General features: G+C 33.7%; 1 protein-coding gene across 1 annotated transcript in view; it reads right to left on the bottom strand.

The window, feature by feature from the left end:
- LOC132753279 (multiple PDZ domain protein-like) overlaps positions 1-22,552 on the bottom strand; it is a 207,260-nt gene that overhangs the window by 134,248 nt on the left and 50,460 nt on the right. The window contains exon 5 of the mRNA XM_060743733.1: positions 8,109-8,328. Within this exon, the coding sequence (XP_060599716.1) occupies positions 8,109-8,328 (220 nt within the window). The remainder of the gene's footprint in view (positions 1-8,108; positions 8,329-22,552) is intronic.

The raw sequence follows: 22,552 nt of genomic DNA, 5'->3' as shown, positions 1-22,552 counted from the left end.
TTTTCTTTTATTTTGAACTACGAGGAAAAATGGCTGCTATGGAGGAATCAAGGAAGAGGAAGGCATTCACCATCGTAGAGAAGCTTCATATTGTGGACAGGATCAGGAACGGGGAAACACAGGCGAAGATCAGCAAGGAGACGGGAGTAGCGGGTTCTACATTACGTGGATGGCTTAAGGACGAGGGTAAATTACGGGCCGCTAGCAGCACGATGGACAATGGTGGTCAGATAAGGAAAAGAGCCAGACATGCCAAGGACCATAACCTTGAGACAGCCGTTCTTACATGGTTTAATCAAGCGAGGTCCGAAGGCATGCCCGTCTCTGGTCCTGTTATCCGGGCCCAGGCAAAGAAGATGAACCAGGAGTTGAATGGCGATGATAGCCAGTTTGAGGCATCTAATGGATGGCTCTCACGGTTTAAGCACCGTCATTCAATCTCCCAGGTTACGATAAGAGGAGAACAACGGTCCGCAGATGAGAGTGTAGCAGCAGCTTACCCGGAGGAGCTAAGGAAATTGGTGATGGACCAACAACTATGTGCTGACCAGATATACAAATGTGACGAGACCGCGCTGTATTTCAAGATGCTCCCCGATAAAACATTGGCTTGCAAGACTGACACCCAGAAAACACTAGGCTTCAAGCAGGCTAAAGATCGTGTTACTGTCTTGTTATGCTGTAATAAGGCAGGAACGCATAAGCTTGCTCCCCTAGTGATAGGGAAGTTTGGGAAACCAAGATGCTTCCACCACATTAATATGAGTAGCCTTCCAGCTCTCTACAGGCATTCTAAAAATGCTTGGATGACGTCAACAATTTTTGAGGAGTGGTTTCATGAGGATTTTGTGCCTTCTGTCAGGAAACACCTGCGCCGTAAAAAGTTAGAGGCGAAGGCCATTCTTCTCATGGATCACTGCCCTGCTCATCCGGGTGTTGAGTCGTTGACGTCACTGGACCGTAAGATTAAGGCCGTGTTTTTGCCCAAAAACACCACTTCAAAATTGCAGCCTTTGGATCAGGGGATAATTGCCACTTTTAAGCGCAACTACCGGCGTAATCTCACAGGCATTATGATTGAAAGCAAAATGTCTGTGTCTGATTACCTGCGCAAGTTGAACTTAAAGGAAGCAATTCATCTCTGTGGGGATGCATGGAGAGAGGTTTCAACGAAGACAATTACTGGCTGTTGGAGGAAGGGACTAGGAGCGGCGTTCGAGCAGGAGGATAACTCGGGAAGTGAGGAGTTCGAGGGATTTGACCAGGAGGATTTGGCTATAGCAGAACGGCGAGCAACGGAGATTGGGACCTTCACAGAAGAAGAATTGAAGTCAGCTAGACAGTTATTTGATTCTGAGATGGATGATATATGCATCCAGAATTGGATAACTGCCGACAACGAGGTCCCCACCCACCACTTGTTGACAGACGAGGAAATCATCGATAGCGTCAGGGGAGAGACAACGACCGAAGAAATTGACGAGGAAGAAGAAAACATTGTGTATGAGCCACCTCCGGTAATTTCTGATGTGTTATGTTCTCTAGATACGGTGATGCGCTGGATTGAAACATCAAAGCGTAGCACTGTATCTAAAGTTCAGGCCGTCAGGAATCTCATACATGATGCCAGGATGGATGCGAGGGAAAGTACAGTTCAGCGGAAGATGACTGATTTTTTCACAAGAGACAGCAGGAAAGACGATTAATTTAGTCCCATCAACTAGGTATCAATTTTCATGACTACACATAACTCACGTAAACACCGTTTTTTACTGGAAATTTATAAACAATAAGAACATTTGTGGTTTATATTTTTAATTCGTAAATTTCATGTTTATATCAAACATAATCAGTAATGCTTTACAAAATAATAAATTATAATATATCAAAAAAGTTTAGACTGATATCCATTGATAGGTAAGTAAACAATCATTTCCGCTAATAAGCGTTATATGTTTCGACGGTGGGTGGGGTAATGCAATATTTTCGTTATATTAACAAAATGAGCGTTATAAAAAGTTACTCGATACAACGCTGTCTTGAGATCATGGACCCCAACATGAGCGCTATAACGAGGCTCCAGTGTATATAGTAAGTTCTAGGAAGCGGACTCAAAAGTGGTTAATATAAGTTGCAGGAACTTGTTTCGCAATCCAGCTAAAAGTAAATATGTTTAAACTAAACAGAAAAGTTAAGCTAAAAAGGACACATTAGTAGAGTTTACCTAGTAACTTAAGCTATAAGCTATCATGCATTTTACTAGCATTCTTCCCTGAACCTTGTAAGATCCTGACCTAGCAAAATACAAGTTCCAGATAATGAAATTATTATAATAACTAAAAGATTGTTGAACATTGGATTTGTAATCCAAGTGTCACTGTTTTAATGCTCGAGCGAGGCAAAATTTCTCTGTTTTGTCTCTCACCGCTGATTCAGAAATGGTGTGGGATTATTAGTGTGTCACTTGAGGAGAAATTGGTAATTTTTAGTCAACTATCCAGAAAAGCCTTTAGCGTGTACTGTCAAACTGGCATAATATTTATGCAAATTAACATGATAATTTGTAAAAGGTATTATACTCAATAGAAATGGGAGACAACCACTGAGATTAGCGCAAACTTTGGATGCTGCCCACCACCATTAACTGACTCTAGAATGACTTTTTGGCTATTTTGGCATAATGGTGAGCAAAACTAAACATAAACCTCTAAAGAATGATTAAAAAAAATTTTGGCTTCGTTATGACAAGATTCTTTAATAATCCTTTGCCTGCATGTATGAAGAAGAAATTTGAAATATAATTATATGACAGCAGTAATTCAATATTATTGTTGTTTTATGTTGTTGAAAACATGCATTCTATAATACATCATTGCTAACTACATTGCCACAATGAACATTGTACACATGAGATTAACTTTAAAATGAAACTCATAAAGTGCATCATCAATATCATAAAATCCAGTGAAATTTAAATTCAAAGTCCCTGGGAAAATGCTAATTTAATACTCAACCGTAATAACTAACCAGAATAACAAAATATAGGACAACTGTTTATTTGCAAAAAACTGCATGTCTCAAGTCTTAAAACTCTACATTCCCTAGATTTATGTTCAGGAAATACAAATCATGTGTTCAATGCATTATAAATGTCATAGCTCAATAACCATAATGATCATGATGCAATGAAATGTTGAAATATTCACAATAGTTTGAAAAAATAAATTCATGATATAAACAGCGGCATGGGAACTCTTAAAGCAAGCAATATAACTTTAACTATGCATTGAATAGGGATAAGACATGCTAACACTGAAAACTCAAAATGAAAATAAAACAAAACTTGCATTAAATTTTAAGGAAAGTTTTTTATTGTTGTTTTTTTTACTGAAATTCAATATTAAAATAAAGAGTTACTAGCATTAAAATTATCCTTTGATGCAAAATAAAATGTTTGAAACTTTGAAAACTACAGAAAATAATACAAGTTTGTAAACAAAATATAATTATTACATACAATATATACATATTGAACATATGTAAATTATTGTATGGTTATATGTAATAGAATTACATTTTTCATGTACAATTTAGTGCCTGTATAATGTATTAAAAGAGCTCCACTGACATCAAAAATTAAACTAGAAATGTGTCCATAGGACACGGATGCCCCCACACGCCACTGTTCTGTCAATCTTATGACTCTAAGGTCAAATATTTTTTGGACTACATGTGCCACAAGTTGAAAACTAAAAATCAACAAAGGGCCATAATTCTGTTAAATTTGGTCGCAGCAAAAATTTCTTCCTTTACTACCATCTACACATTAAGGTTGTTCATCCCTGGAAGTATAAGCAAAATCTGCCATCCGGTTTAAGAGGAGTTGCGTTCACAAAATTTCTACATAGTATATAGTGAAAAAATCAACAAAGGGCCATAATTCTTTTAAATTTGGTCGCAGCAAAAATTCCTTCCTTTACTACCATCTACTCATTAAGGTTGTTTATCCCTGGAAGTTTACGCAAAATCTGCCATCCGGTTTAAGAGGAGTTGCGTTCACAAAATTTCTATATAGTATATAGTGAAAAAATCAACAAAGGGCCATAATTCTGTTAAATTTGATAGCAGCAAAAATTCCTTCCTTTACTGCCATCTACACATTAAGGTTGTTCATCCCTGGAAGTTTAAGCAAAATCTGCCATCCGGTTTAAGAGGAGTTGAGTTCACAAGATTTCAGGACGTACAGACAGACGTACGGACGGACGGTTATCGGACAGACAAGTGCAACGCTATATGCTCCCACTCTGTGGGGGCATAAAAACGTAACTTTGAAATTTTTACTAAGATCATGTGAAGCTCATAAAATGGAAAATCTGCAGAGGAAAATAAAGAAATATACTCAGAATTAAATTTAAAATCAATAGTTAGTGCCATTCTGGGCCAGATTTAAGCAAAACGCATTGCAATGCTTCTCAGTTTTGGGGAAATTTTGTGCTATAAAAATGATTATTCTTGAAAAATGTGGGAAGTAAATTATCTTATATTTGCAGCAGTACACAAGTCTAAAAAAAACAACATTTCCAGTGCCATCATGTCAAAAACCCTCAGTGGAGTCCCTTTATGCTATCTTCTCACCGCCAATCAGATCAACTTGATCATCCCGATCACATTAATTCCCAGATGAAGCCCGACCAAGCTGGATTAAATGCACATTCACAACTCCTACACGACCTTAAGTCGACCCTTCATGATGTTTTACCACTTCTTCTCGACGACAACCGTACGAACATCCCGACTTCTTCTCGATCACCCAGACCTATACCCGAGTCATACATGATCTTAACTAGACTAACTGGACCTCGGCTCGATCATTGCCAGATTTCCACCCAACCAGATCGTAATGATCGTAATCGAGTCGTGAATAGTTGTGTATCGAATTGTTCAAACAATCCTGGTTCAAATCAGTTCATGATGGAGATTGAGCAGTTGCAGTCGTGGCCCAGATGGTCCTACTACTCGTACTGCATGTTGCCTTTTTGCCCTTTCTAGGCATTTTTGTTGTCAGAATTTGGAAGTTGCTCTATCTTCAAATCTGTAACAGCTAATGAGACACCAACAATAACTTTACATCTATATATTGTTTAGGTCACGTGAACTCGTGTATGGTCCATTAACTATCGGGAAGCGATCGTGTGTGGTCGTGTAGCGGTCGGGTAGTAGTCTAGTTATTCTGGACAATAGATTGAACAGATGTCGAATTGATCGGGTTGCAATCGGATAATGCACGAGTAGAAGTCAAGATGATCGTGTACAGATAATGTAAGAGATGTATACCCGATGTATACCCGACCAAACTAGATCGTTACACGATTTATTCTCGATCAACGAGATCTTCTACTCGATCACTATACGATTGCTTCTCGACCGCTTATCTACTCGATCGCTACTCGAATTTTTTTGACATGTCAAAAAAATTCGGGTAGGAAGCCCGAGCCATGCCGACCAAGGTAGACCTGTCTGACCACCCCTGATCACGCATGCAGACCGAGCTAGACCGGTACCAGATTGCTTGATCGTGCTTGATCAAGTTGATATGATAGGCGGTGAGAACATAGCAATAACTACCTAAGTGCTTTATCCTTTTTCCATCCTTTTAAGAAATGAGCATTAACTTTGACCATGAAAAATTGAAAAGCATGAACTTTGTTTTGTTTGTTTGTTTGTTTGATTTTACGCCTTTTCCCAACAGTATTTCAGTCATATAGGCGGGTAGTTTCCTAACCATCGTTCCTGGAGAGTTACACAAGTACTAGACTACCTTCCTCCGCGCTAAACTACCAAAGCAACTCCCGGGGATCGAACCCACGCCAGAGAGGTAACTGGATTAGAAGTCATCGACTCTAACCCCTGGACCACGGAGCTTTGACATTATACTCTGATCATGTAAGATTGAACAAATGAACTTTGACCTACTTTGACCATACAAGATTGGAGGTACAAACTTTAAAATACTTTGACCATGCCAGATTGAAATGCATCATGAACTGTAGCATTTTTTTTAGGCTGACATACCCTGGCCATACAAAATTGAAAACCACAATAATTTAACCATGCAAGATTGTTCAAAAACAATGAATCTTTAAACTTTAAACACACACAAAGGTTATTTATCAAATAGGAAAACTATTTCAAGGGTAAGAAGAGTTTTAATAACAAGAAGATAATTTGATTGTATAATTACTAAATACTTCAAAAGTTTGCAAAGAACGAAGAGTATCAGTACCAGCAGAAACATAAAACAATTTCTAAAATGCCAAAACACAAAACTCCAATCACCTGCAGACATACACCAGCAGAAAACATTCAATAATGACATCATATATCATTGTAGTTTGTTGTTTATTTTCCTGTTACTCAATTTACTAAAAGGTTTTCCATTATAACAGATATTTATTACTCCTTCACACCAATGTAAAAAGATAGAAAACTTTTTACCACAGTGAAAAGCTGCTCGATCATTTGCCCTTTTTAAACCTTTCAATGAAGCGTTTGGTATCAAAGAACCAGAAGTCTAATGTTTGGTACAAGATTGGGAAAATTTAATATAAATGAGAGACAATAAATCAATTTCATAACTTCTGATATTAAAGATGCAATAGATACTGACAGAATAAGTGATTTAGAAGCTTTTGCTCAGAGATTATATACCTTGTATTGTTCCAGACAATACTTTATTGTCAGTAAAAAGCAGGATTTCTCATATTTTTGTTTTTTGTACCATGATAAGAAATTTGCTTCCAGCTGACTAATTTATTCTCAGAAAGACAAACAAAAAATCTGATTTCCTAAACGTTTTTGTTAACTGATTTTTATTTTGTTGTTAAGTTCATATGTTATGTATTGGTCAATGAAGCTTGGTTACCAATCACTACATGCATTTAAAGCATATTTAACTATACAAGAAAATGCTTTGTATAAAAATGCTCCAGTTTAATTATGTTATAATTCATTACATTTTTAACATATTATATGGCTCGGTTTAAATGGTTATACAAGGGATAAGTAGCAAACAATGGTCTATATACACAACCACAGAACTTGTCCAAAATAAATTTACGTTTGGAAATATTAATCAATTAATAATTAACAGTAGCAGTAATTAAAGTATAGATTATATAAATGCTGTGCATCTCTCAACCCCAACCATTCATACTCCCATCCCCCCTTTCCATCCCAATCACCATTTCCTACTCGAGAGTAAAGAACGCCCATAGCGCATTTATTGGAAGAAATATGGATTCTTTATGTTTTGACATTAAATAATTAAATGTAATATTCTAATCTCAAAATGCCATTCAGTAAACATGGAATAAAGAATGCCTTGAATAACTGGCTCATTATTCCTCAATCACTTTGATTGCAGAGTAAACAGTTCCTGATTAAAGAATAAAATGTTGTTAGCCAATAATCAAACACAAGAAAAAAATTGATCGATGGTCATGTTTTATTCATAACGAACATGGTTCAATTGATTGTAACAGACTGAAAGAACTCTACCACAACCATAAAAGTTAAGCTCAATTACACTGTCAAATACAATCCATATAACTGGGTTTTCTTGTCCCAATTCTAAAGGAATGAAAGTAGATCTGAATAACCTATATTCTCTGGCATGAAACAAACCATTTTCAGGACATCAACATGTTTTTTATTAAAACATTACATATTCAGCAGGCAAATAATTTATCTTAAAATGTTCTAGTGAATTGGTGACATTATGTTTCTTGCTGTTCCAGAAAAAAAGCAAAGACCTCTATGACAGAACATTATCTAATATAACAGACAATTCCAAACCTACTTCATGATACAAATAGATTAGACACATAGATTATATACCGGGTCCATCAACAAAACATGATATAATATCATTCTGTTTATAAGGCAGTTAGAAAATATGCATTGTAAATTAGGAAAATTTTCTATTCATCTTATATTGGAATGAATATAGTCACGAGTTTTTCCCATTTCACTCTTCTCCGTTGGGCATTGCATGTTGATGGAATGTAAACTTTATAAGTTTGTTTCACATAACTTAATAACAAACATACCATATCTGTTACTTCTGCGTTGTTTTGTGTCTGTGAGTCTGTCACTTGTTCCTCTTGGTCGCCAGGGGTGACAGTAGCCTGGGGATTGGGGCCCCGTGCCACCACGATTTCCACAAGTCCCCCGGCACTCTGCAGTATCTTGATTGCCTGCTGATGTGAGATATCTAAGGGTTGTCCATCGATAGCAAGTATCTGATCTTGTTCTCGCAATCTCCCATGTCTGAAAAATACATGAAAAATGTCATTAGACAGCAACCATGATAAATATTTAAACACAATACTACCACAGAGGTATCAAACCTCTACAGACAGTACAAGTCCTACTGCTGCTGGCATACGTGTTATCATATCACATTCATTCTTAGTTATGTTCTTGTATTGTGTCATATTCTGACTTGATGTCAGAATTGTAGAACAATTTCAGCTTAAATTGGTATATTTTGCTGATATACAGGATTAGAGAATGATTTTTGCAATTTGAAGCCAGTGTGCAGTCTGGCAATTTGACCTTAGCAGATCTGAAAATAAAATGGATATAGATTTTTATTGAGAGGTATAACTAAGAAAATGCCAGTTTGACTACTACACAGTGAGTTTAGTACAAAAGAACCAACAAAAACTTCATGCAAAAACCAGGTCATCTTAATTATAATCTTTGTTAAGCCTCCATTACTTGTCACTGCTATTGACAACTTGTCTACTTTATAAGATGAACTAATGTTCAATATTTGCTGTGTGTTTTTTATTTCATACACTACTTCTCTTCTTTATTCAATGTAATCCACTTAACTAAAGCAAAGACATGATGACTCTAATTAATTGCCTTTAATGGACGACCATCCCAAATATGTTTGCAAATCACAGGACTTACTGAGATTACAAACAAAGAGAGAAAATTACTTTGTAAAACACAGGATCTAATTCATGAATGTCATTAAATTGATATTTTCTTTTCCTATTCATTGCTCTTCTATAAAAATCAAACTTTAAGACAAAAGAATTTGTAAAAACAAAGCAAGCTCAATTTTAAATAATATGTCAAATGTAACATAAAACTGAGCAAATATGCTCATCACCTTTATATCAGATAATCTGTTCGACCATCACCATGTATGGTAGTATACTTCAAGCTTTGAGAGGTGGGGGACAGACAGACAGACTATAAATAATCATACAATATTATGCCAAACTGAAGAAAAGTGGTTTTGGTAGGGCCTCCTGCAAGAATTCTTACCAAATGTTCCACAAACATTAGCTGACTGTCATTTTAAGTAAATTAGATATCAGTTAACATATGAAAGTGATTTGTCTTGTCTTATAGACCATACAGTAATACCACATCTATCTAGTTTGCAAACAGAATCCTTGCCAAGATAGACAATTAAATAAACAAGTGTTTTGTTGTAGGAATACTTCCAATAAACGTCTTGTCCATAAGGCAATTAGACTCCTACAAAAGCTGGTGTTGACCGAGACAGTTCTGGTAACACAGAACACACCATATTGGGAGTATCCTATATCTATAGCTATCATACCATATTTCTCCTAATTATCAAACCTTGTTTGTAATATTTTTACTTTCAAAATCATGATAAAGAAGCTGATTATGTAATACACTTGAAAATTACTACATAACTATAGTACTACATGAAAATTTTATGCTCATGTATAATACTGCTTGAAAATTACTACATTACTACAGCAATGCTTGAACATGGTTACATAATTATAGAACTGTTTGAAAATTACTACAAAATTTAAGTACTGTTTGATTATTACAACCTAACTTCAGCAGAATTATGCTTGAATACATAAAAGCACTATCACTTGTAATTTGAAGTCAATAAATTTACAAGTATATATAAACACTGTTGAACTTCATGACTTAACGATTGACTAATAAACTAATGACTTAGTTCTACAAGGTCTTTGAATTACCATCAACTTTCAGTTATCAGTGTCATTCCTTCTCTGAGTACAATGACTTACAAAAACCTCTCATAGACAAGCATGATTCATGAGCAAACACAGGCCAGAATTTGTTGTTCATCCATATTTCAAATGCTTCACTGCAACATGTCAAAGAGCTGGCACAATGCTTCACCAGTTTCCAACTTTGCTGCCAAAAACTACAGCAATAAACAGACAGTCTTCATTGCTAATTACTCCTAGAGTGTTTTGAAAAAGAATTACATCATAAGTTTTAAGATATAGCAAGATCTATCATATCTCTTTTGTTATTTTTATCACCCAGACATAATAAAATGTGCTATTATTGCAAATGGTTTAACCCTATTAAATAAATTGTTTTATCAATTCAAGGATGTAACTCAGCTTATCAATATAGCTGTATCAAACCTTCATCTCGATTTACTTTATTCAAAACGTCTCAAAACCGCACCAAGGGAGTATAACATTATAACATTTCAGGTGCAACAATTAAAATACCAATTATAAAAGACTGAGACAAAGACAAAACTTGAGATATAACTTTTGAAGGATGCTATACAAAAAGTATGTTAATAATCAAACCAGCCACTCAGATTTTTATCTCTGGTTGCCCAAAAACTAAGTCAAGGACCTTCACTTAACCCTTAGTCTGCCTTATTTCAGTAAATCGACATGTCCAGCTTCCATTTATCAATTCAGGGGATATGAAGATGAAATTATGTATAGTTAGTCAGCAAAGAGTATACAGCACCAAAGTGCAGACTGGCTTAGTTGTGTTCATTGAACGCCACCTTTCCTTGTTGAATAAGTGTCTATCATATTTTTCTGCTTTATATTGGTGGCAAAGGCTTATCTATATTAGGCTAAGGATTATAGACCATAATGATCATTATTATATGCATGGCACCATATTGGTAACTTCTCAAATAATGCTATTACAATGGCAAACAACCTTGAATGTGGCACGATGTATATTTGTACTAAGAATAGGTATACAAAATAACTGTTAAAATACTGCGACAGTGGCTTCAGTATTCCATATTACCAGCATTAGTTAATATTTGCCAATTTATTAGATTTTATAATCCTTAAAATAATTTCTATTTCTTTTTTGCTTGACCATTAAACAGTTCAAAGCCCATAACAGAAACAAGAAATTCTAAAAAATTAACATGCAAATCTGACTGGAAGTTGCTCTGTGGTCTAAAGATCTCTGATTCTATAATAAATTGTGATACCTCTCTTTCTTTGATGCTTTTAGTGTGGATAATTTGTTTAAATGTTTCTTGTCATTCAAGGCAATATCAATTGACTCACATAACCATGACTCTGGAAGTTGATTTGGAAAACATTACTATAATTAACAAAAATACTGTTAAACTGGGAATAAACTTCCAATAAATCAAACAAAACAGCTCAAATATGATGAACTATATAGTATAAAATGAATAATTCATTAGTTTTATCCTATTTGTCATTCATATTGATTTAAAGAGGACATTGTCTATTACATCATAACTGACTGGTGTTAGTGATTACAAATTTTAAAAACCTTGAAGTTGCACGCCTCCACAACAGTTAAACAAAATTTTTTAAAAAAGCAAAGTTATAAAAAAAATATATATGAGCTGCTTCATGACAAAACCAACATAATGGGTCACAAACCCATAATGTTGGTTTTGTCGTGACACGGCTCATTTATAAAATATTTTTAGTTTCTGAAATGCAGAAATATGCACACAATCTAGGTGAAACTTTGGATATTTCATATAGAATTTGACATAACTGACTATAAACAATAAAGTAAAATAATGTATGCATATTTTAAGAAGTTGTGGACTGTGAGATAAATAGTCAGGCTTGGTTAAATCACTTAATGTGTGCATTTGACATCATTTTAACTCATTAGAACAATTACTGAGTTCTCATTAAAATCTGGCAACATGCTGCTTTATGAATACTATAAGCCATCTCTTTTTTTGGTTCACATAATTGGGGTTTATAATGGTCCTTTAATATAGGTTTAATATTATTATTTCTTTTGTTTATTCTTATACTGTCACATTTCGGTCACAGTTTTTTCACAAAAAATAATAACAGAAATAACAGAAACAACAGCTACTTGATGTTGGCGTTATACTATAGGCGCATCAATGAAAACTGGTTCTTTCTCACTACAAATTAACGGTCTTAAGTTTTGGTATATGATAAATAGAATATTAAATTTGTATAAGTTCATTACTGAATTTATTTAACTCGTTGAATAAGATAATATTATACTCGCCAGAGGCTTGCATTATACAATTTTATTCAACTCGTTCAATAAATTCAGTATTGAACTTACACTCATTCAGTATCCTTTATTTAACAGTCAAGGTCATTAAAAGGTCAAGGTCACACCTGAATTACTAGTAATCATTATCTCTGAGTTTTGTTATAAATGTTTTTTTTGTTCAAGAATGTATCAAATCTTAAAATACTATATCTATAACACTATGAGTTATGACAGGTTAAGCAAATATCAATAATTTGACCTTGAGGGATAGGTCATTCAAAAGGTCAAAGTCATTTTAGAATAATTCAACATGTAAGTTTTGTCACATGTGTTCTTTTGTCTAAGTAAAAATCAAATATATAAATGAATAACAAAATAATGAAAATTTAAGCAAATTTTAACAATTTAACCTTAATAGTCAAGGTCAAATAGTCAAGGTCATATTTCTTTTATGAAATCTGGCTAAAAATGAAAGAGAATGTTTCATCATTACTTGAGAAACCTACAACCTTAATTTTGTAACTGAAACTTCTACACCTTGTCACTGAGGCTAGTAAGGCAAATGTTATGCTGATTATTCCATATTTTATAAGCATCATAGTTTACTTTGGAATTAGACAAGTACAGCAAAAAGTTCATAGAATATTCAAATATCTCAGGTAAATATTCCTAAACAATAGTAACAAATACTGCATCATATCTACCACAGTGCATATCAGAAGCTTATTACCACCATGTACATGCATCATGCAACTAACACCATGCAGCAAGCACATAATATACAACTGAAGGTGTATAATGCCTGTATCACACGGAATGTAATAATTTACTTCAAACGTTTACAGCTGTCACCAGAAAACCTAACCATCCAACAAAAATCACACAATGCTTTATCTATAACATTTTGATCAAACTGACAATAGAAAATAGATTCTGCTGGAATATGTCTATTGATCATTGTCTACCACAGGTTATAACAAACAGATGTCCTCAATGAAATACATTTAAATTGACCTTGACCTTGACATCAGATTGTCACTTTATTCCATTTTGACAAATAATATTGGGTTACACTCATAGCTATGGTTGAGTCAGCTGGCAGAAACTTAATAATTCATACTTATAGATAAAAGTATCAATTATTTCATATTTTTTACCATTTTCCTGAAATAAAACCATTTCAGGTCATTTACAAGATTCCCTTATTTCTACCTAATTTTTTTTCTCTCTAATTTTTTTAATTTTATAACCCTTTTGGATATAATTGGCAGCTATCGAGACAGGCCAGTCTGCACTACATGAACTTACTGTATTGTCTTTATTGGCAGCAATCCAGGCAGGTCAGTGTGTCTAAACTAAACTCTGAACTTGCTGTACAGTCACTTAGACCAGACTGTATAATAAATATTACATGCTCAATGTAAGCATTTTGATATCAAAATCCCTCAAATTAACAAATCTATAGTAAGAAAGTCATTACATAGCAGGGCATGGCAACAATTATACCAATTTAGCATTGCCGGGTATTTGTTAAAATAATTAATGGCCAACTTAAAGTAACAGTGACTTCTTGAAATCTTATAACTATAATTCAAATAATATTGTTAAAATAGTCTTGAACTGAATCAAAGCAATATTATATAAATGTATTATACTTGCTAAAATTTCAAAATAACTTTTTTCCTGCTCAAAATATATGAAATGGACATCTCCTGTTTTAAATTTGAAATTGTCACTACCAAGTTTGAGAAATTTCAAAAGTACAGACTGTTTCGATAGTATATCCAGGTTCTGTAGTCGGACAGTATATCCTGGTTCTGTAGTCTATCACTGTTTGGATGGTATATCCTGGTTCTATAGTCAATCATTGTTTGGAAAGTATATTCCGGTTCTATAGTCTATCACTGTTTGGACAATATATTCTGGTTCTATAGTCTATCGTTGTTTGAACAGTATATCGTGGTTCTATAGTTTATCATTGTTTGGACAGTATATTCTGGTTCTATAGTCTATCACTGTTTGGACAGTATATCCTGGTTCTATAGTTGGACAGTATATCCTGGTTTCGATAGTCTATCATTGTTTGAACAGTTTATCGTGGTTCTGTAGTCTATTATTGTTTGGACAGTATATTGTGGTTCTATAGTCTATCAATGTTTGGACAGTATATCCTGGTTCTATAGTTGGACAGTATATCCTGGTTCTATAGTATATTCTGGTTCTATAGTCTATCATTGTTTGGACAGTATATCCTGGTTCTATAGTCGAACAGTATATCTAGGTTCTACAGTCAAACAATATATCCTGGTTCTATAGTCAGACAGCATATCCTGGTTCTATAGTCAAACAATATATCATGGTTCTATAGTCGAACAGTATATCCTGGTTCTATAGTCAAACAATATATCCTGGTTCTATAGTCTGACAGTATATCCTGGTTCTATAGTCCAACAGTAAATCCTGGTTCTATAGTCAAACAGTATATCGTGGTTCTATAGTCTATCATTGTTTGAACAGTATATCGTGGTTCTATAGTTTATCATTGTTTGGACAGTATATTCTGGTTCTATAGTCTATCACTGTTTGAACAGTATATCCTGGTTCTATAGTTGGACAGTATATCCTGGTTTCGATAGTCTATCATTGTTTGGACAGTTTATCGTGGTTCTGTAGTCTATTATTGTTTGGACAGTATATTGTGGTTCTATAGTCTATCACTATTTGGACAGTATATCCTGGTTCTATAGTTGGACAGTATATCCTGGTTCTATAGTATATTCTGGTTCTATAGTCTGTATATTCTGGTTCTATAGTCTATCATTGTTTGGACAGTATATCCTGGTTCTATAGTTGAACAGTATATCTAGGTTCTACAGTCAAACAATATATCCTGGTTCTATAGTCTGACAGTATATCCTGGTTCTATAGTCCAACAGTAAATCCTGGTTCTATTGTCAAACAGTATATCCTGGTTCTATAGTCTATCATTGTTTGGACAGTATATCGTGGTTCTATAGTTTATCATTGTTTGGATAGTATATTCTGGTTCTATAGTCTATCACTGTTTGGACAGTATATCCTGGTTCTATAGTTGGACAGTATATCCTGGTTTCGATAGTCTATCATTGTTTGGACAGTTTATCGTGGTTCTGTAGTCTATTATTGTTTGGATAGTATATTGGGGTTCTATAGTTGGACAGTTTATCCTGGTTCTATAGTATATTCTGGTTCTATAGTCTATCATTGTTTGGACAGTATATCCTGGTTCTATAGTTGAACAGTATATCTAGGTTCTACAGTCAAACAATATATCCTGCTTCTATAGTCTGACAGTATATCCTGGTTCTATAGTCCAACAGTTAATCCTGGTTCTATAGTCAAACAGTATATCCTGGTTCTATAGTCGGACAGCATATCCTGGTTCTAAAGTTGGACATTATATACTGGTTCTATAATCTATCATTGTTTGGATAGAATATCCTAGTTCTATAGTCTGACAGTTTATCCTGGTTCTATAGTCAAACAGTATATCCTGGTTCTACATTGCACAGTATGTACTGGTTCATTTGGTTTGTATATCCTAGTTCTATAGTCTATCATCTTGGTCCCTAGCTGTCAGAGTTAAAATGGATGTTATGTAAGTTAATACTGTTAATGGGGAGAGAAAATAATCAGTTTCTTTGATGTGTTCCATTCTTTGAAGTCAAATGGTTCCTTCAAAGGCAAGGTATAAAATCATGCACATTCATTGGGAAAAAAGCTTGCACAGAAATATCCGCTTGATTTCTATATCAATGTTGTCATACTTTATATAATATCATTAAAAGCTACACTTAGTTACTTTAAGTCAGGTTTGAGAGATCAAAATAAAGGCAGATGTCATTCCACCTCAATGATAATATTATATGATCTTTCTTTATAAAGATAGCAGTGAGCACTAAGAGCCATTGGCTTTTATTTTCCAAGAGAAATTCATCTTACTTTAATCTTATAATATGCTGGTTACAAATTCTGTGTAAGGGACTTACTCATGATTTAAATTATTCATTAACTTCAACTGGGACTTCAGTATTGAAATGCTTTAGAAAATTTAGATTAAATTAGTAGCTTTTTCATTTATGCATATAATATGCATGTCATTTTCAGCAATTTCATTAATTGAAAGGATATATTAACTCTTTACTAGAGATAGGTCAATAAACTGTCCGACATCTAACTACGAAGGACATTCAAACTTTAATCTTAATATAGAATTTTGAGAACAGCGTTATTATCAATTGATGTGCAATGATAATTGTCATCTAAAATAATGTCATACAAGAAAACAACATTGTTTAACACTATAACATTTAAGTATGTAATACAGCTACATATTTTCATGTTAAAGAGCTCAATAATTTTCCTTAACTAATGGTGGAGCATGCATTATTTAGAAAACTTTTAGCAATACTGTAATACATGTCACACAGGTGCGTAACTGATTAACTCTTATTAAATTATATTTGGAGTTAACCCCTTACTGCACTAAGGAAATAATAAGAAAATATCATAAACATACAGACTAAAAAGACTTAAAACAGTGTTATCCTCACCTTATTTATGTTATTATGAAGTGATTATGTGTTGATAAATAATCCATTGTTTCATAACAAGATTAACTGCAGGTATTTTCAGAACAAATTTCCATTAAGAAAAAAACAAACAAACAGAAACTAAAATACAAAACTGATTACTTCTGATATTTCAAATATTAATTATCCGATGGTCCAATTCAACCGAGAGCATAAATGTATTGGAAACACATTAAACACCAGTAATATTAATGAAAAGATTAAGTGCATGTTAATACAAGCATAAGCTATGTTGATTTTACAATGCAACATGGCCTAGGTTAGCATGGTGGGGTGATGGAAGGCTGCTGTAACATTACATCTAGTTATAGATCTCCATCATCTATTATTCAGTATTGTAACAGATACATCAGACTATAGTCTGCTTAATAAAAATCAGTCTACCATTTACTGTTAACATTTTTGATCTTATAGTATCAAGCTTAATAATGTTACCAGGTACATTTCCTAAAATAGTTTTTGCAAAGGCAATTGTCAGCTATACATGTTTACTTAGCATGATAGATGCACCTGAGATGCACTTTCATAAAGAAAACCAAAAGCATGTAAGATGCACCTGAGACACACTTTGAAAAGAAAACCCAAGTGTTATAGTCGTGTGACCGCTAGTGTAAATCATCTGTGTTTCTTATACTCTATAAAGTATAGCATTTTTGACAATTACACACAAACAATGGGTTATGCAAAAGATTAAGTAAAACCTACTTCACCAAGAAAGGGTATGCTCAATCTCCAGTTTTTTCTCCAATAATTTCTCCTATCATTCCTAATCTTTGCCCAATTATATCTGCATAATTATATATCTGAGTAATGAACTTGCCCTGCTTTTTAATTGAAGGTGCCCAAAATTTTTCCATCAAGGGATTTTTGTATTTTCTGATCGTAAGATCAGTAAATACATAGCTAACATCCATGGTCTAACACAAAATTTCCTAACAGTCCTAACAACGCAAAGTAGTTCTCACTCAAAACTGCTTAAAAACCAGCAATTTAAAAGAAAGAATAATTTTTAATGTAGGCATTTAACGAATTACAGTGCATTCAAAGTTTAGATTAGTCAATAGAAATATGAGGTTACAATCAGAAATTTCGCGGATGAATATCTTTTTTACCCAATGAAAAATGTTTGGCTATTTCCGTAAAGCTTCGGATTATCATGAATATCATTTTAATCAATGAAAATGCTATTTTTAGCTATGCCGATTACCGAATACTCCAGAGCGTAGTACACAAATAAATCTGACTGTCGAGTAGTGGAATATATACATGTCGGACTGTTTTGGCGAGAAGAGTTTCGATAAATTATTTTCATCAGTGTTAAACAACACGTTTATCGTGAACAAAATACCTCGAAATTAATAAGGATTACAAACACGAAATGGAAATTCTCAATTTAGAATTACATAATGTATTCGTTTTTATTCAAGGTTCATATGTATAACTTCGCCGTGGTGCAGAGATAAGCGGTCTCGTTGAGGGTGTGAGAGGCCTATGGTTCAAATCCTAGTCTAGGCAATTCTATTTTTTTTCATGCAAAATTCCATATGTAAATCTCAAACTGTTATAGAAGAAAATCAAAACGCTGTCGCTGCGTAAGATGAATTATAGTATATAAAAATAAACTTATACAGGAAAGTACATACAGATAGTCAATATGATTTAGATTGCAAAGATCAGAAAATACCATAGAGCTGCAGCCCTTTGATTATTACCAGTATTAATATAGTCTCAAAAGACTGCATTGAAATACAGGCTAGCTGCTGGATCTATCCTGTACGAAAAAGTCTGGGCAGAATGCAGACAGAATCTGTACAGACTTTATTTAGAAAACTCTGTACAGAGTCTGTACAGAAAAAAATCTGGTCAAATGAAACAAAGTTGAACCAGAATTCTATTAATAGATTTTAGCAATAAGGATAAAGAACGAAATCTGTACAGATTTTTTCTGAAATATTTAAATTAAGCCGATTATTTTCTGGGCAGAAAAAAATCTGGGCAGAAAAAAAAAAATCTGGGCAGAAAAAAAATCTGGGCAGAAAAAAATCTGGGCTTCTTCATATTCTGTACAGAATTAACCCTGTCCATAGGAAATATCTGAAAGGGAATTCTGCACAGAAAAAAATCTGTACAGAAAATATTCTGTACAGATTTTCTTTTTTTTTGGCTAAAAACAAAATCAATTTTCCTTTTGAACATTTCTCATTTATTAATTTTAATTAACAATTTTTATTCATTTCTTTCCTGAGAGGTCTATCCAATGAGTAATAGCCTTGTTGAGGGCGCTGTCATCAGGAATTGGCTTGTCTCTGTCTTTGCACCACATACACATACTGACATAATCTAGAGTAAAAAAAAAGGAATTTGTATTTATGTTCATTCTAATATTAAATGATATGCAAAATTTGTAAAACATTTCAATGTGTACATAAAATATTTAAAATTGTATCCCTATATACCTTAAGTTTTTTTGCACCAAGTATCATCAAAGTCACTGACTAATAAAACTGTTAACATATATCATCCCTGACCAAAGCTTGTGTTACAAAACTACACAGTCATGTAAATTGCAAAATAGGAGAGATTTACAAGTGGCCAATATTCTAAAAATAGAATTGCTGATAAGCACTGACCATAGCAACAGTTGCTGGTCGTACATTCTACACAATTTCCGGGAGTTTTGAATTGATTAATTCAAACTAAATGAATTGAATTATAGAATAGCAAAACCAAAAGCTAAACTATTTATTTCATAATAGAGCAAGAAATTAAAAAAAAATAGATCTTGACCAATATCAACTGATCAAAAAGAAATTTATGAACTAATAATTTCACTGGCCCAGCTTTGACTTCAGTGCATTAATTTTATACTCATTAGACCATAGTGGTCTGTCTCAAATCAGAGTAAATTTAACTAATATAGATAATTCATAGACTATTAAAAGATGTATAAATAATTTCTTTTATTTACAGTGGAAGGTATAACCAAATAATTCAAAGAAAAATTCAAAGAAAACATTGCAAAATCTTACCTCTGGTTTTGATTATAATTCCATCATAATTCCTCTTTGGCCCCTTAATCTGAGAATTTCAAGTCTCATGATTGCTCTTCACAACAACTAACTTGTTAACTTATCATTAGAAAAATAAAATAAACAAAACATATTAATCTTTGCCATAATGTTTTAATCTTTGCAAATGTGAAGACACTTTGTGTAATAAAACCTCGTGTGGCAGCCTGAGAGATTTGAATTGACCAACAGGGGTTACATGGGGGTTACACCTGATATTACAGAATAGCTATCTACTACTCTGAGATTAACTCAGAGTGAAATTCTGGCTAGAAAAGTAAATTCTGTCTCAAGATTTATCTAAGTGTTAAAATTCTGTGTGTCTATGTAAATTCTGCCTCATTTTTTTTTCGAAGTATTGAAATTCTGTCTTGTAAAAATAACTAAGAGCAAAATATCTGTGTGAAAATTTTTCTGCACAGAAAAATTTTTGATTCTGTTTTATTCTGCACAGAAAATCACCTATTTCCTAGGCAGATTCTGTGTCCAATTCTGTGTCGGTGTCAACTCTGTACAGAAAAATGAAAATCTGCCTCTATAACAACCAGAGTTGGTACAGAGTCTGTACAGAATTGGCTCAGAATTTTCGTACAGGTTGCTGGCATCAATGGCAAGTAAATTATAATCACAATTATAATTATAAGTACTGGAAAGGTTAATCTGTAAACAACAGCTTAACTTTTAAGTACCATATCATACTGGGTGTAGGTCATTAAATTTTGTAAGCTTACAAAGATTTTGATAGTTGCTTTATTTTCCTATAAGATAAACATGGGAAAAGGGGCATAAATAACAATATCAAAATTCTTGACATTGTTACATTATCTTGCTTTCAACTTAAAAATAATAGTCTAAGACAATTATTTATTTCCATTTCAAAGGGTTCAGTGAAAAAGAAGAACTGCAAAAATTAAACTTTAATGGGTGCATCAAAGAGTGGCATTTTAATGTAAAACTACAAGCCTTAATGTAAAACTACAAGCCTTACATATGAATATGACAAACTAGAGGGCCAAAATGGCCTTAAATAACTCTACTGAAGACTTCGTTTTACATGGAAAATATTTCAGTATTAGACCATAGTTTTTGTAACTTATCAAAATGAGACAATCAATTAAGGAGATGTCATTGACGTCTTGTTTCTATATATAGCATGTTGGCAGCCATCTTGTTCAGCAGACTGTAATAACATAATCAATTTAAGTATCATTAAAGTATCACCCAAGGATAATTCCTCTTGAATTCATCAAAATTTGCTCAGCAGTTTGCGGAAATGATTTTGCTTAAAGATTATTTCTATTTTTAGATTTTGCAGTCATCTTGATAAGTATAGCAGTTTTGAGTTAAGAGGTTTTTGTGGGGGAGATTTTAATTTTTTTTTTTTGTTGGTGTTTTTTTTTTTTTATTATTAACCCTTACACCATCTTGTTTAGAAGAATGGAGTGATCAGTTATGGAGAAAATGTCTTTTCACCCATTACCCGATATACACGCCTTTTAACACCCTTTTCACTATATTGTCTAAAATGGTGAATAAATGCCTTATTTAGGCCCCCAACACTTATGGTTGTTTAAGAAATGTTGTTTAAAAAAGCAACCACTTTTGCGGCGGCCCCCTATCTAAAAGATACCTCAGGGGGATTTGCCCCTTTCTGTTTGGGGGGTTGGGGGTTTGAAGGGGGTGGCAGCCCCCCTCAACAACCAAGAAAGTTTTTGATTAGTGAGAGGCTAAAAATGACACAGGTCATCATAAGGTAGCGTGTAACCAACGCTGAAAAGCCTTTGAGTCTATCTCAATCCATTGAGAAATTGCAGCACTTTGAAATCAATTTTGATGGAAAAAATCAATGCAAAATAAGTGATTTTTGGCAATTTTGAGATGTCCCCTCATTGCCATGGTAACAGGAAATTTAAGACTGAGCATGTTGTTACAAAGCCAATGGTCCAGTCAACATTTGTGCCAAGTTTGATTATTATTAAAGGATCATTCCTGTGAAGATTCATTAAAATCTAAGAAGCTGTTTTTTCTTTATTTTATTTGAGCTCTGTCCGCCATCTTGTTCAGCAGATTGTAACAATTTAAGCAAAGGACCACCCAACGATCATCTTCTGTTGACTTTATCCAAATCTACAAAATGTTTTTGAAATGTTGCTTAATGCTTAATTCTACCTAGAACAAAATAAAATGGAACTAACAACTAGAGAAGGTGTAATGTATCAGGTGCAATTATGTCACCAATTTATGTCTGAGCTCTGGCGGCCATTAGCAGATCTGGGAACCATTTCAGCAAAATTTTAGAGAACCATCCAAGGATTACCCCTGTATAGTTGCATTACTATTAGTCAAGGGATTTAGAAGGAGATGTTTTTAAGGCTGGAAGCTGGTGATCACAATAGCTCGTGTTCTGCTCAGGTGAGCTAAAAAGTGAGATAATAGAAACAACAATGAAATGACAATATGGGCTATTTGAAAATTATTGAAACTTTACTACCACACAATAATACTCACATCAGCAATTAT

The sequence above is a fragment of the Ruditapes philippinarum genome, unplaced genomic scaffold (assembly GCF_026571515.1).
Source record: "Ruditapes philippinarum isolate M1 unplaced genomic scaffold, ASM2657151v2 ctg641_1_1_1_1, whole genome shotgun sequence".
NCBI classification, from domain to species: domain Eukaryota; kingdom Metazoa; phylum Mollusca; class Bivalvia; order Venerida; family Veneridae; genus Ruditapes; species Ruditapes philippinarum.
This window is presented reverse-complemented; position numbering and strand designations above follow the sequence as displayed.